The sequence below is a fragment of the Amblyomma americanum genome, chromosome 10, assembly GCF_052857255.1.
Source record: "Amblyomma americanum isolate KBUSLIRL-KWMA chromosome 10, ASM5285725v1, whole genome shotgun sequence".
Classification (NCBI taxonomy): domain Eukaryota; kingdom Metazoa; phylum Arthropoda; class Arachnida; order Ixodida; family Ixodidae; genus Amblyomma; species Amblyomma americanum.
The window spans coordinates 40085177-40099383 of record NC_135506.1 but is presented as its reverse complement, the minus strand read 5'-3'; the positions used below and the strand labels follow the sequence as shown (position 1 = coordinate 40099383).

General features: G+C 44.3%; 1 protein-coding gene across 1 annotated transcript in view; it reads left to right on the top strand.

Moving 5' to 3' along the window:
• Positions 1 to 9870: 9870 nt before the first annotated feature.
• Positions 9871 to 14207, top strand: part of LOC144108215 (uncharacterized) — a 9947-nt gene continuing 5610 nt past the window's right edge. The window contains exon 1 of the mRNA XM_077641493.1: positions 9871 to 10965. Within this exon, the coding sequence (XP_077497619.1) occupies positions 10468 to 10965 (498 nt within the window). The 5' untranslated portion in view covers positions 9871 to 10467. The remainder of the gene's footprint in view (positions 10966 to 14207) is intronic.

The following is a 14207-nucleotide window of genomic DNA, read 5'->3' as shown; positions in this document are numbered from 1 at the left end:
GCATGACAGACATTGGATGTATTGAAATTTTACAACCTCGGCGGTTCTGAACTGGTATCATTTGTTTGCACTCATAAGCATTAAAATGTAAGCTTTAGGTGTGTAATACCCCAATGCCTCTAACCCTAGGGGTCGAGTCTGGTGTCAGGGTTTTACAGTGTGGAGGTCGCCCAGGAAGGCGACCACTTTTATTGAGGGCTGCCGGAGAGGAGACAGCAGCGGAGTGGCGGTGGCAGCGTCCGGCCGAGGCCAAGGTCCTGAGCTTTCTATCTAGCGCGTGCTGGGAACACTTCGTCCTTTTTGGCATTTCGCCACTGCCAGCTGCGCAGGTCGCTACAGGGCTCCTTCGCTAGACGATCCGTCAATATGTGTCAAGAGCCGTGCAGGCCGTCCGGGGTCTGAAGGCGAGGCTCGGGCGGGCGACTCTGGCTGTGGCGCTGCAGCCGAGGTTTCAGGGGGCGTTGAGGGATGCGGAGTGGCAGATGAAGAAGGTGGGTCAGCCTGCAAAGTGGACCCAGCGCTGGCGGGTCTGGTGCAGCAATTAAAAGCTGGCGCATGATGGACAGCGCAGCAGAGGGAGTTAGGTGTGTTGCGGGTCACGAGATTCAAGCAATGGTTGTCGGGCCGAGCTGCCCGGTGCACAGGCGGGCGGCTATGACAGAAATGAAGTACACTCTGTGTTGCCGGACTTGCAACGGTTGTGATGCATTAACGTTGGAACCCTGACGTCTGAAAAATCTGCTCGTCTGTCTGTCTTAAGCTTCGGTTGGCAGCTGGCTAAGGGGAAAGAGTAAAATCTTCCTCGAGGGAGAGGGAACATGGAAGAGGAAAGACCAGGGTGGGAGGTGACAGGTGGTAGGTGGAAAACTGGAGAGAGAGAGATTGCCTCTCCACATTCATGGGAGGTGAGGGAGAGGGAAGATGAAAGCAGGGTGGGAGGCAAATGGTGGTGGGGAGTAGAGAGGGAGTAGGCCGTGTCACATGGTGACTGATAGTCTGGATCAGCTAGGCCACTCACTCGCATGGTCTGAACCTGTTGGCAGTGGTAGCTGCTCCATCCGCAGGTAACACTAATACTGACACATACTTTGCTGCTGCAATCACATTGATCATCTATACATTCTTGTCCCCCAGATCCCTTCATTTGTAGACATGATCAGCTATCAGTTCTTAAGCTGAGGCAGATGTACGATGGTTGTGTACTCAGTGAATTCGTGTACCAAGAAGGAATGTACATTCTAACTGCATAAAGCCTTGAGCCTGAGATCAAGCCCAGGGCTCATGGATGGGCATTGTAATACAAGCCTGTTCAGAGAAGAGATGTCTTTAGAAACTAATTGGTGGGGATTTTGCTTGTTTGGAACTGCCACGCAGGAGGAGATTCTAGGGAAAGGAAAGGTACGGTGATACTGTCTCACTTTTGTTGGACACCTTAAATATGCTTTGAGGAAAAGGGGTGAAATGGAGCGGGGGACAGAAAAAAAGCTTTGCCTGCCATTGACAGCCTACTTTTCATCTTACTTGCCAAAAAACGGCTCATGGTTGCTCGTCATTTCAGGTGCTGATCAGTGCCAGCTCATTACAGAGGGATTTGAGTTCTTTTTAAATTTCAGCAAATAGATGAAAGAGCCCATGGCTTGAAGTGTGCTGAAGTAAGGAACTCACAGAGGACACCCGGCTGTTTCTGGTGAGATGTCATGTGGTGTTAAGTAAGGAATTCACAGAGGACACCCGGCTGCTTCTGGTGGGATGACATGTGCTGTTATAGGGAGTATTCATTGACGTCACAGTGATCGCCATTTTGTTGTTTGTGGAGCACTGCGAAAGGCTGCTGGCATGTCTAAAGGAATTGTCCCCTCCTGCTCCGGCCTGCATTGCTGAAGCTACGCGCTGGACAACAAAATCACGCCTGTGACGTCACGTGAATACCCTCTATAGTGGGACTCCTTGTTTATTTTTACCTTTTGTTCTCTCAGCTGGTTGTCAAATAAGTAAGTGTTCAGCAGTCTGTCATCACACCTGTGGCTTTCTCATTCCCTTGAACATGTTAAAAGCAGTCCTTTCAAGATAAATTTTATGCAGGTATGCGGTGAAGATATGGGTGCCATCTTCGACGTTATGCATGCCGTGAAGCTGCATCGAATCACCAAACTGCCGCCCCTTTTGCAACCTGGGAAGGAACAGCTCCTCATGACAGACAAAGTGTTGTGCTGTGTACCTTGCTTTCTTGGCGCCAGATCGCATTCTGGAAGTTTTGCTGTTGCTTCACTGAGCCTTCATTTTCTTTTTTTATATGCCCTTGTCTGGCAGAAGTTGCTCAACAGCTTACATCTACACGGAGTACTGATGGTCATGAGTACTGATATCGTCTCTGTTGGTACAGTCGTGAGCAGTATAAGAGGGAACAAAGTTTGAGCATTCATTCATTCATTGTTCAGTAATTGCGTGTCACAAGAACAGCTTTTTTCTGTTTTCTAAGTAGTTTTTTCTCGTGGCGTTTAATATCCAAAAGTAATTCTCAAATTTCGGTGAGAAATAACCGGCAAATTCACAATTTTGTACAAAGCATTTTATCCCTTTCATGTTGCTCATGACTGTACATATGTGTTGAGTCCACTACTGTTGCTGGCAGTCCTTTCATATCAGCCACTTACAACCCCTTTACTTTTGTAGCGAGGTTCACCTTTGGCTTGTGGTTAGGCACAGATTACTTCTGCCATCCAATGCGTTTTGTATTGTCTGCTTGAATTAATATCCTTACTTTTGCTTATTTCTGTTTTAATTGCTATTGCTTTCCAAGCCCTGTTCGACGCTGAAGGGAATGACAATTGACTGGTGTTACAGAGCATGATTGCGTTATCAGCCGCGGAAGCGTTGCCTGGCATTTGGGTGCGTGACGTCACTTTCGGCTATATATGTACTGCACTCTTGAATAAGCGTTCAGTTCCAGGATGCCATCGTAATAAGCTGCTTCAACCGGTAGTTTACCGTTTGGGCAGCAGATGTATGTCCTGTATTGCCGTGAATGGCACGTTGGATGGGACCGAATCCCAAGGGTGAAAGCCCTCTGCTTTCTGATCAATTATCTTTCAGCCATGAAATAATTGCATGCTTAATTTGCCATTGATCTACTCCACAAATAAAAAAAATAATATAAACATTCTCCTGTGCTTTACTTGGTGCTTCGGGGCTGTGGGCTTCATCCATTTATATTTCATAACGAGCCCCTCATTTCCCTTCACTTGCCTACTCAATATATTCGTGAAGTCCTCGGTTCTGACAGTCTTGATGCCATAGGCAGCATGAGAAGGTTCTCGCACAGCTTTTGACCTCACTGATCGATCACATCGCATGTGACATTTGCGGTAATACAGGACGCACTAGGTTCGTCGCTATGCTTGAGGGTGGTGCTGGTGAACCGTCAAAGTTAGGTTACATGCTACATAAGTATCCCCGAAAGCAGATTAGAAGCCGTCACCGCAGCTCGGACTTCGTGGGTTTGGATCCCACTGGTGACATGTGTTTGTTTTTCTTTTACTTTCTAGTCAGTTATATCTCAGCCAGGAAATCATTATCATCACAATAATTATGCAATTAATTTACCATTGATTAACATCGCGAATGAAGAATAATATATCGAAACATTCCCCTGTGCTTTTCTTGGTGTTTCAGTGACTGTTGACTTCCATTGCTTGAGGAAGCTATATTGTTTTATCTTGTTTCACTGCATTAAAATTTTTGATATCTCTTTCTTCTGGATATCAAAGTCGGAGTATAGCACTGAAAGTTAAGGTCCAATGGCTAAACTTTGTCTGTTGCTTCAATGGGTACTTGTCCCACTGCCTATGAAGTGCAACTGTTACCACTTGCATTTGGCCTTTTTCTCGGCATTACTTTGCTGGAAGCCAGTCCTGTCTGGCACTGTTCTTTCATTCATCACTGCCATGTGTAAACGTTTACTCCTGTTGGACTGTTTGTTGAGGCATGTTGCGCGCTGTCATCATTAGCACACCTCAACAGCACTTTAGTACTCTTGCATATAGTGTGTGTCTCCTGCTGCACTTTTGTAGTTTTTTTAGCTTTGGCTGTCCGCAGTTTATGATCAGCATTGGAATTGTTTTAGTGCACTATCTGCTGAATACCAAAGGTTACGTAATGTTATTTTTGAGGTCGTCGAAGCCACCGATATGTGCAGGACAGAAGCCTGTTGACGTGAAATTAATGCACTAGAGCCTACTGCAGCAAAGTGAACGGGATGAATTGCTCATTGATAGCTTTTGCTGTGTCCCTGTTCCATGAATGAACATTTCTTGCATTGTTATGCTCATGTAGACTGCCATAAATGGTGAGAGAAATGACAATAGTTATGGTAATCAACCTAGAAAAAGGAACTTGAAACGCTTGCATGTGTAGAGAAACCATTAAAGATGAATGTGAAAGTTTTGTCAAAAATTTTTGTACACTCTGACAGATGTGGTGCATAGTACAACACATGTTCTGATGTGAAAATATTTTTAGAAAGCTCATTATTTGTGCAGCTGCAGTATTCGCAGTGAAACAAATTTGCCTTGCTGTTGTCTACTGTGTTCTTTCCAAGATGGTGTCTTTTGCATTTGGTGACATTTTTCATTTTTTAAAGAAGGGATGAACGTGGAAAGTTGGGGTAATACACCCCTTCTTGTGGCATGGCAAATGCATGTCTTCGTGTGTCATACAGCGACATTGAGTCTTGCTGTGTTAAGACATGATTATCAGGACAGCAGAGCTGTTTGACATAGTAATGCACAAGCTTTGAATTTAGACTGGTGTTGTGTTTCATTTTCTTGCAATTACTGTATACCAACAAGAATGTGGTAAAGCTGTGAGACAGGAGGAGACAACTTGAGCAGAGTGATAGACCAGCGGAAAGCACAGCAGTGATAGAAACACACAAGGACCAGAAACTGAAGGCAAAACGATTGCTGCTTTGTGTGTGAAAAATGAACAGCCTAGAGAAGGGTGTGGGCACTGCAGCAGCCAGACAGTAGATTCAGTGCATCATCTTTAAACCACAGTGACGCACAAAAAGAGAACTTTTGGGAGCCTGCTTCATACTCACCAAAACAGAATGGCTATGTCGAGAAGAAGCACGAATGGCCACTGGTTCGAAATTTAACTGTACTTCGCATCTCGCATGACTGTTAACGTTTTGCAGATACAATAATTACTGCCTATTCTACACACTTCTACACACTATTTGGAATTTCCAAATTTTGGCCAGGGGGTTTTTAAGGTTTGACTAAATAAGCTGACTGACTTAGATGTAGATGTTAGAGACTGGGCATTGAGAAAAGGGGAAAAAAAGAGGGGGTGGGGTTGGGGGGGGGGACCCACACAGAAACACTGGTATTTTTGGAACCTGCATGTGTAGTTGACCGGTTTGGTTTAGGTTTAGTTTATGGGGTTTTAACGTCCTAAAGCGGCTAAGGCTATGAGGGATGCGGCAGTGAAGGGCTCCGGAAATTTGGACCACCTGGGGCACACAGTACACGGGCTTCTAGAATTTCGCCTCCATCGAAATTTGACCGCCGCTGCCGGGATTGAACCCGCGTCTTTCGGGACAGCAGCTGGGCGCCATAACCGCTGAGCCACTGCGGCGGCTCTGTAGTTGACTGGGTTGCCACGTTTAGCATCATGAGCCTTAATCCTTAACCTTGCTGGGCTTAGTAGTCGGTACCTGTCGCACTTTTTGCAGGAGGTCACCGGACCGACACCTTTGAGGAAGTGGAGGATGGCAGCGGCCTGATCACCTACAGGTGCCGGCGGTGTCCCTACGTCACCACTCGGAAAAATGACCTCGCCAGGCACCGGGTGACGCATTCGGACCGGCGCCCCTTTCAGTGCCCTCAGTGCCTCAAAACCTTTAAGCGAAACCATCATTTGGGCCGCCACCAGTTGATCCACGCTTCTAAGGAGGACACCTCTTTGCCACTTCAGTGGTGAAGAGAAGGCAAGGAGGGGAACAGTGAAAAGCCATTGCCAGAGGAACTTTTCAGCACATGCCTTGTGTTGCCTGGGTTTCTGTCTTGTGCTGTGACGTTTTCTGGTCATTTCTGGCACAAGCCCCGAGGCCCTTGATAGTGGCGTAGACGTCTGTGCAAGCGAGGAAGGTAGGGGGGTGGAAGAGGTAGCTGTTACATTGAGCTATGTGTGTGATGTTGCTTCCTTTTAATGACATGGTTTTCATTGCACATTTACTGCAGTGTAACAGCTAATGCTGGATTATTGCATTGTGCAGCTATAGATTAAACGTTCTTTGAAGGATTACCGTTTTGTTTTCATATGAAGTATACATATGCCCCAAACAGCTTGCCAGGGCTTGCCATCCCCGCAAAGCTTTGCTGTCATGCAGGAAGGTGCAGTCATGCAGCTTGCAACACATGGGCTGTGGTTGGTGCACGCTTCACAAGCCAGTACACATCTTATTATTCCTGAAAAGAGGAATAAAGCTCGGAGTTTAAGGGAAAGATTTCCCTTGAGAACCTGCTGCTCTTTGCTGTTGACAGAGTGCACATAAATGGTTATGGCCTTTTTAGCGCTGCTTCTTGCCATGCTGTTGTAAGCAGTATTGTGTACGATTGTACAAAAACTGAAGGCATACTTTGCAGGTATTAATTTCGTGGTTTTCCCGATTCCATTTTGTTGTCCTGGGGTATCTAAACACTGCTGTTTAATGATGCACTGCGGTCTGTTCTGCTTTTAGTACTTCGAATTTGGTTGAAGGTGCTGTGTTTTATTCTTAGTGGTAGAACAAATGGCATTTTTGTGCCATTAAGGCTTATTATATTGCCTGCGAGGATGGCTCAGGGCCTTTTTGTAATGCCTTTGAAAGGCTTTTGCTCACTTTTTCTGTGGTTGTTAGATGGGTCTTTACCATTCATGACTTCTAATGTCACTGTAGCTAAAATGGCTCCATTTGCTGGTTTCTCTTGCGTTGAGGAAGAAAAGAATGTGCCCACAACTGTTCTGACTAGAGAAGATAGAAAGGATGCCGTATGGCAGGCTATGATTGGCAGAACTTTTGGAGAACCATACATCTTCTGTTAGGCAACTGCGTCACTTTTTGAGAATTGCACAATATTCTAGGATTAAAATTTATGGAGGCTGTAGGTAAAGCGTGCTAAGTGTTTTTGTACTAGCATTCAAAATGATGATGTAATCGACGATTGTATTTTAGGCTTCTCCTGTAAGCACTAGAGGAGCGTGGGGAAGCTCCGTGTGACGTCGCGGGAGGAGAGATTTCGAATTACTGCTACCGTCAACCACACCCCGTTATGCCTCTTTGGATGCTGCCAAACAATGCTCGGTGGGCTTTGCCTTTAGTGACATTGGTTTTTCATTCAAAGTAAGCGTTTATACGCTGGAAATATACCGGTACCTTCTATGACGTCATCATGTGCCCCCCACTTGGCGCTGTGCGCTGCGGAGAAGCTTGAAGACAGTCGCAATATTAAATGGTGATTATGTCACCATTTCAAATGCTAGCCCGAAAGGACTTCACACGCTTGACCTGTAAGTCTCATACATTTGGCCCCATTGAGCTTGCCGATTTCTAAAACCTATGCAGTTGCCCTTCAGTCATCCCCTGATAGCGATGTCGAGATTAGAAGAAAGGAGGGGAATAGAGGATGGAAAAGCATTGCAGACAATGGAAAAAGAGTCCTAGGAAGCAGCCCTGGCAGCTTGGTGCACTGAACCCAGGAATCATGTGACAAACCAGTGTTTCTCTTGTGCGTCAAGGCTGTTCAAGGTGTGCTCTCCTTTCATTCAACGCCTTGGCTGCAGCAGAGCCTCCCTCTTGCTATAGGACATGCCAACATGTCTTTCTTTTTAACAGGGTTGACATGTTCAGCTTTTGGCAAGTTGCATTTTCATGATTGTTAATTTTTGCATATTTCTATAAGCTTCTAAAGTGTGCAGAACCATCGGATATAGTTAACAGGTCACAAATTTATATACGAATTTCTTGTAGCTCAGTCTGGAATTGTCTGTCACCCTTACACGGCTGTTATTTTTGGGGTTCCTGAACTATTGTTTTCCCTGTCCCGGTGTCATTACACAGTAGATTCAGTGGGTGTCATTGCTGGCTTTGCTGCATAACTTCTAAAGTGCAGGGATATTTCTGCAGTAAATGTCTGGGCGGTACGCAAGAAAAGTAATATTTTGAAATATTTCCATGTGTCAGCTCAAATCCGCTTCTTGCAATCGGTGGTTTGTATATGGTGCCAAGAACAGAGAGGCATGTGTGGTTGTACTTTAGGTCTGTCAAGTAAGCGGATGGGCGAACATTTAATGGTGCACCTGTGGAAGTGTGGGGCTTGTTTTAACTTTTGTAGATCAGGCTGGATTGCTTTAGCTTTAAGTAGCATACATCCTTGGCAAGGCTAATTTATTTCTTAGAAATACCATTGTTCTCACTCTTAAGGTCACCGGCAGCGAAAAGAATATAAAAAGGTGTGTCTTCTGTATTTCTGAATGTGCAGCAGCCGTTTTCTTTGGTACTGTGTGCAAATAAATGTTTGTCACTAACTGTGTACACTGCTTCAGGGCGGATTAGAAACTTTTGCTGAAAGTGGAATGCAAGCAGAGGAAAAGTTTGATGCATTATAAACCTGAAGGAACATTGCTAAATGCTAATGTGCTAGTTATGCATGGCTTGTTTGTTTCTAAGTCAGGGTTTAGTTTACCTGTAAACATGGTACTACATAAATAATCTACAAGGACAAAAACATTCACTTGAACGTAATTACTGTGTTCCTAGCCTCTTTTTCTTTAAGGGGATGGTGTTTGGGGGTAGTTTTATAACCTTTCATTATGGCATGGCAGCATTATGGCAAGGTAGGAGAAGGTGTTGTTTATTGTGATCGCTAAACCATTTGCTGTTTGTGATTCAAGAAGACGTACTCTTTGTGTTTATATATATGCATAGATCGGCACAGTTTATTTACTTTCGTGATTGTATTTTGACAGGCCATACTATTTTGAGATGAATGCCAGAGGGAAGTATCTAGAGTAGAAGTGTTGGGGAAAGTGAGGTGTGCTACTAAATTGGCCACTGCATCGTTAATCAATGTGCGCTCATGGCCACTTTGTTTGCATTCCAAGTCATGTTGGTTATGTGTTGCTTGAAGATGTGTACATAAGGAGCTGCATTCTGTTCACACAGACCACTCATCCTCTAAATGCCAATGATCTGTAGTTCATCTTGATTTGGCACTGTTGTTTGTATGAAATTGGACGTTTTATGTGGAAAGTGCAACCACTTGCCAATAAATGAAAAATCTACTGAAACTAGCAGCTGGAGTTGTTGTAAGGCTCTGCTCACATTGTGCCTCTACATGTTATGACAGAAGAAAAAATACTTGGCAGCAGCTATAGGTTTTTATATCAGCTGTGGTTTTAAACATGCTTGATCAATGATCTACGTTTGTGAGGTTATAGTTTTTTTTTTTCGCAGATTCAGAACCTTTGTAAATTTTGTTGGTGTGTAGTTTAAGTGTTGTGGTGTTTCATGTGCATAGGTCAGATTGAGAACCAGTGCCCAAGTCTGCTTTTTTTTATTCTTTGCATGTATGCTACAGCCACCTTTACTTTTCACAAAAATGTTTAGACTCTCAAATAAAAAAAGAGCGTGCAGAAGCGCACCGTTACATGCAACAATAGCATGCCAATATGAACCACAGTTTCTTGTCTTGCATGTAGGCATAATCAGGAAGATCACATTTGCTAAAAAAGCTTGTGCGAGGAAAGTGCTGAATTTCTCATTGTTAATATGCTCATACGAAAGAAGTCGGCTGTCAATGAAACCATGAATTTTTTAGTGACTGATGGCTTCTTATGTATGCATATCACAATGAGCCTGTCATCTCCTTATCCACGTTAGCTGAGTGTTAATATATTGGGTTTGTTAACCATAAATATTTGCCAAACAGCTGAAACTCGTAGGATCTTTCAAATCATACTGAATAGCAAAATTAATAACTGCCTGCACTGGAACTGCTACTTTATATGAAGTCTAGCTGGGGATGAGGTGGTGGGAGTTCATTGCGTGCCATATGGAAAGCAAATAAAATATGTAGTGTTTATCAGAAGTTAAGAGTCCAAGGAGTTTCCTTGTGGGCCATGCTGTGTGGCTCTTTATTCATCAACTGCATTCAGATTTTCTTGAAGGTGAAGGGACCCTTGTGCTTACCCCTCAGATGCTTATGACTTAGATGAATACTATACAGGAGCCCCCACTGCACGACCATATTTTTGTCAAAAAGCTGTACAGGGAAGGAAACTGCACACTGTCAGTTGTCACATTAGCAGCATATTGTAGATGAACAAGAGAAAGACGAAATGTTATCTCAAAGGCAGGTATTAGGTTGCATCACAATTAAAGAAGTAGTAATAGTAATTTTTTCTGCTTGAGTGGTATTGTTGTTAATGTTTGCTCAGAGAGGTACTGAAAAAAGAACTTGTCCACATTTGTTTTCAGCGCAAAACAAGGATTCCCAACGCCACTCGGAGCAGCCTGACCCAGTGCGGGCAGCATCAATTGGTGCAGCAGAGGCTGCTGCCAGGCTGCGCCTCTCGTCACCACACCACCACCCGACGATGGCAGCAATGTTAGCAGACATCCGGCGCACAGCAGCGATGGTGCCTTCGACAGTGCCACAAGGCGCCGGCCGGTACAAGTGCCCGTTCTGCACCAAGGCCTTCGCTCACCAGTGGCACCTGGGCCGCCATGTGCGCATTCACACAGGCGACCGGCCCTTCCGGTGTCACGTGTGCCCCATGGCCTTCAATCAGAAGAGTACGCTCATTGGCCACCTGCGTCGCCACACAGGCGACAAGCCCTACCAGTGTCACCTGTGCCGCATGGTCTTCTCCTGGAAGAGCACGCTCGTCAAGCACCTGCAGCAGCACGCTGTCCAGGCTACCTACCAATGACACTGCTGGTCTGTGGACCTGTAGAGATAGGCAAAGTTTGTGATTTTTATTTTTCATTCTATTATGCTGCTAGCTCCTGTGCAGTGTGGAAGTGCTCTCTATGGTCCTTTTAAACTACAGTAGGATACAACTTAAAAATTGACAGTTGGCAGCAACAGCACATGGTCCACACAATGTGGCACTAATCCGCTAGGCAATCACTGCAGTAGACAAAATAATGTTTCGCTCTATTAAATAAGTTGGAGGCATCAAAATTCTCATACCTGTACTTTCATCTTATGAACAGTTTTTTTGTTTAGCTTCTCTTGCTTAAGAAAGGACTACTTCCCTGTTGCTAATGTGGAAAAAGGTTGCTGAGGGACAGCGTGTATGCACAGTTTCGCTTAAAGGAGGAACCATGAAATGATGTTGATAGCCATATTCTGATGCAACAAATCTCTAGAGGTATCCCTTGTGAGTTTTCGAGTAAATACTAAAAGCTGTGCATCGACCCTATAGTAATTTACAAATAGTCTTTCAAAATTGCTGCTTGTAGCCAATAGGGCAAAAACTCACCGCACCTTCTTAGCTGCCCCTCTCTCTCTGAGTGGGAAATCTGGGCAAGCCTTCTCACTGGGCATGCCCAAATGACGTGGGCAGGGTGCAGTCCCAACCTGCTTGCTTTATTTTTTTCTGGTGCATCGTTTTTAATCCCAGTATCTTCGGTGTTAATGAAGCTAGCCTAAAATTTTTGTGCTGCGGTGACGAGTGATAGAATACGAATCACTCATGGCCTTTTCCTAACCTTAGGAAATATTGTTTCATGGTCCCTTTAAGTTGTATCCTACTATAGTGTTGAGAGATCTCTTTATGTTCTATGCAAGACACTAGTAATTCATCAAGCCCTGCTATCCAGTGCATAGCAAGCTACCACAACCTAATCAAGAGAACTGCTTCCCTGTACTTCCACAGTACCCTGCGAAATGCGTACACGCACAGTACAGTTGTGAAAAAAGCGGATTCATGGGTCTTTTATGAAACTTAGGCAATGTGGTAGGTTCTGCTAATGATATGTGGTGAAAGCTGTAACTCACTTTATGGCATACCTTGTCTTTATGGCATGGTGGTTAGACCTCACCTATAGCATATGTTATCTGTTGTGATTTGCTGAAAGCCTATTCCCGGTGATGGTGTTGAGGGGAACCTTGGACACTACAAGTATATATGGTGCTTGAATGCTGTAACGATGTGTAGAAACAGTGAATGATCTCTTACTGCTTGCTCTAGAAAGAGAGTGTTTCCAGATGCTTTTGGTAAGATCAGGTTAAACCAGTGTGTAGCTTGGGTGGCGGTTTTATCTACACATTCAGAGAAGGCTGTCGCTTATGGAAGGTGCAGTTTATAACTGTAGAAGAAAGTCCATGTTAAGGCTGCTTTTTTATATTGTGTGTTTTTCAGCACAATATGTCATATATCAGGGTATCCGTCACTTTGGAAAACGTATGGCCACCCTGTGTGCAGGTTTTAACAAAAATAGTGGCAGTGTTGTATGGTCATTGCAGTCAGTGTGATCGCTTTCTCTAAAACCCATGCGAAGTGTATGATGGTGTCATGCTTTGAGACAAGTGTATGCAGGGCAAGAACAATCAGAAAAGTGCAGAGTGCAAGTGGCATCTAGTTCAGTGTTTTCTGCTGCTCGTTTGGCAGGGCTTCTTGTTTCCAGCATTAAAATATTGTTTTACACCTGCGAAGCATTTAAATACTCTTTTAACAGTTTAAGGTATCCAGAAGTAACCAAAATTCAGTTTAATGTGATGCGAATCTTGCTGTTACTACTTTTCTAGCTATGTAACTATAAGCAACTCACATTGATCCGTGGGACATGTGCATTGCAGGCATTAGTTGGTGAGGCACACTTGGAAATCAGTGCAGAAATGTGGGGGTCCACAGGTTAATTAAATTAAATTTCAACCTTTACAACACCAGCAGACATTTTTCAGTGTAGCTGGAGCACGTAAAACAGTCTTAATACATGTCTGGTGTGTAATCTAACCTCGGTAAACGTTGAATTCGACGACGAGACTCACCGGCGCATTGCACACAATAACTGCCAATCCACAGCCGTCATTCCCACCTGCACATAGACATATTTTAGATAGGTTTCAGTAATAGCAGAAGCTGCAACAAAGCACTTAATATATTGCAATTCAACAAAAGCATTGTTGATCGTGGAGGGCAGTTCAGTTTGTGATAGCGACAAGAATTGATGTGCTTTTAGCAGAAGTATTACTGGGGTCAGTAGCACCCAGTTCGGTGCTTATTGTTTATGTCTCATATTTGAGTTTCTGTACAAGCTCCAAGCCACAGCCTTTGATCAGATTTTGCTATGAAACCAGACATAGGTGGTTTAAAAGCATTTCTAATAGCTGGAACTATGATCAGAGCACCATGAATGCAGTAAGCAGTATGTTATGTGCATTATTGCACCAACTGACTGCTGTGACAAAGTGAAGACATAGGCAGGACTTGGGCCAGCCAAATCTTCTCTCTTTGAGAAGCAAAGTTATTGTACTCTTGGAGTACATGTTTCGTTATGATTTGAGAGTTACCTTCTGGATGTTAATGAGGGTAAGAGCCACACCCATGTAGGCACCAGATATAGTGTTAGATGGCATAGGAAAATGAAGCAGTTTCCCCAGGCTGCAGCTCTAACATTGAACTGAAGAATGCCGGTTTCCTGAAAGAACCCCGAACTGCCAAAATTGCAACAAAAAAAAATTTCCTCCTCGCTTGCATATACAGTAGAACCTCAATAATTCAAACTAAGTTAATTCGAAATTCCGGATAAGTCGAAGGATTTCTGCGGTCCGGTGATTTTTAATGTAAATTTTACTGGATGATTTCAACTAGTGGCCTTTAGCAGCCTAGTTAATTAGAAGGTCTGAGGTGCTAAACGAGAATGCCCAGTCCCGATTTCGCTGCAAACCCAGCGAAGCGATGACACTTCAGAGCTGCCAGCTCAAAAGCCAGTCTATGGTGTGGCTTGTGGACTGCCAAAGTGCGTGCCTGCAAAGGAGAAGACTTGCTTCACTGCAATGCGACAGAGGATATTGGTTTTAATGTTACGGGCTTTTGGTACTTCATCTAGGCAGTGGTGCGCATGCTCATTGCTCCTTTCCAGCCAAGCCTTTGTCAAGGCAGCGTCTAATGGAGGCAGTAGCACCTACTGAAGCGGTGGCCTGTGGTAGGGCATC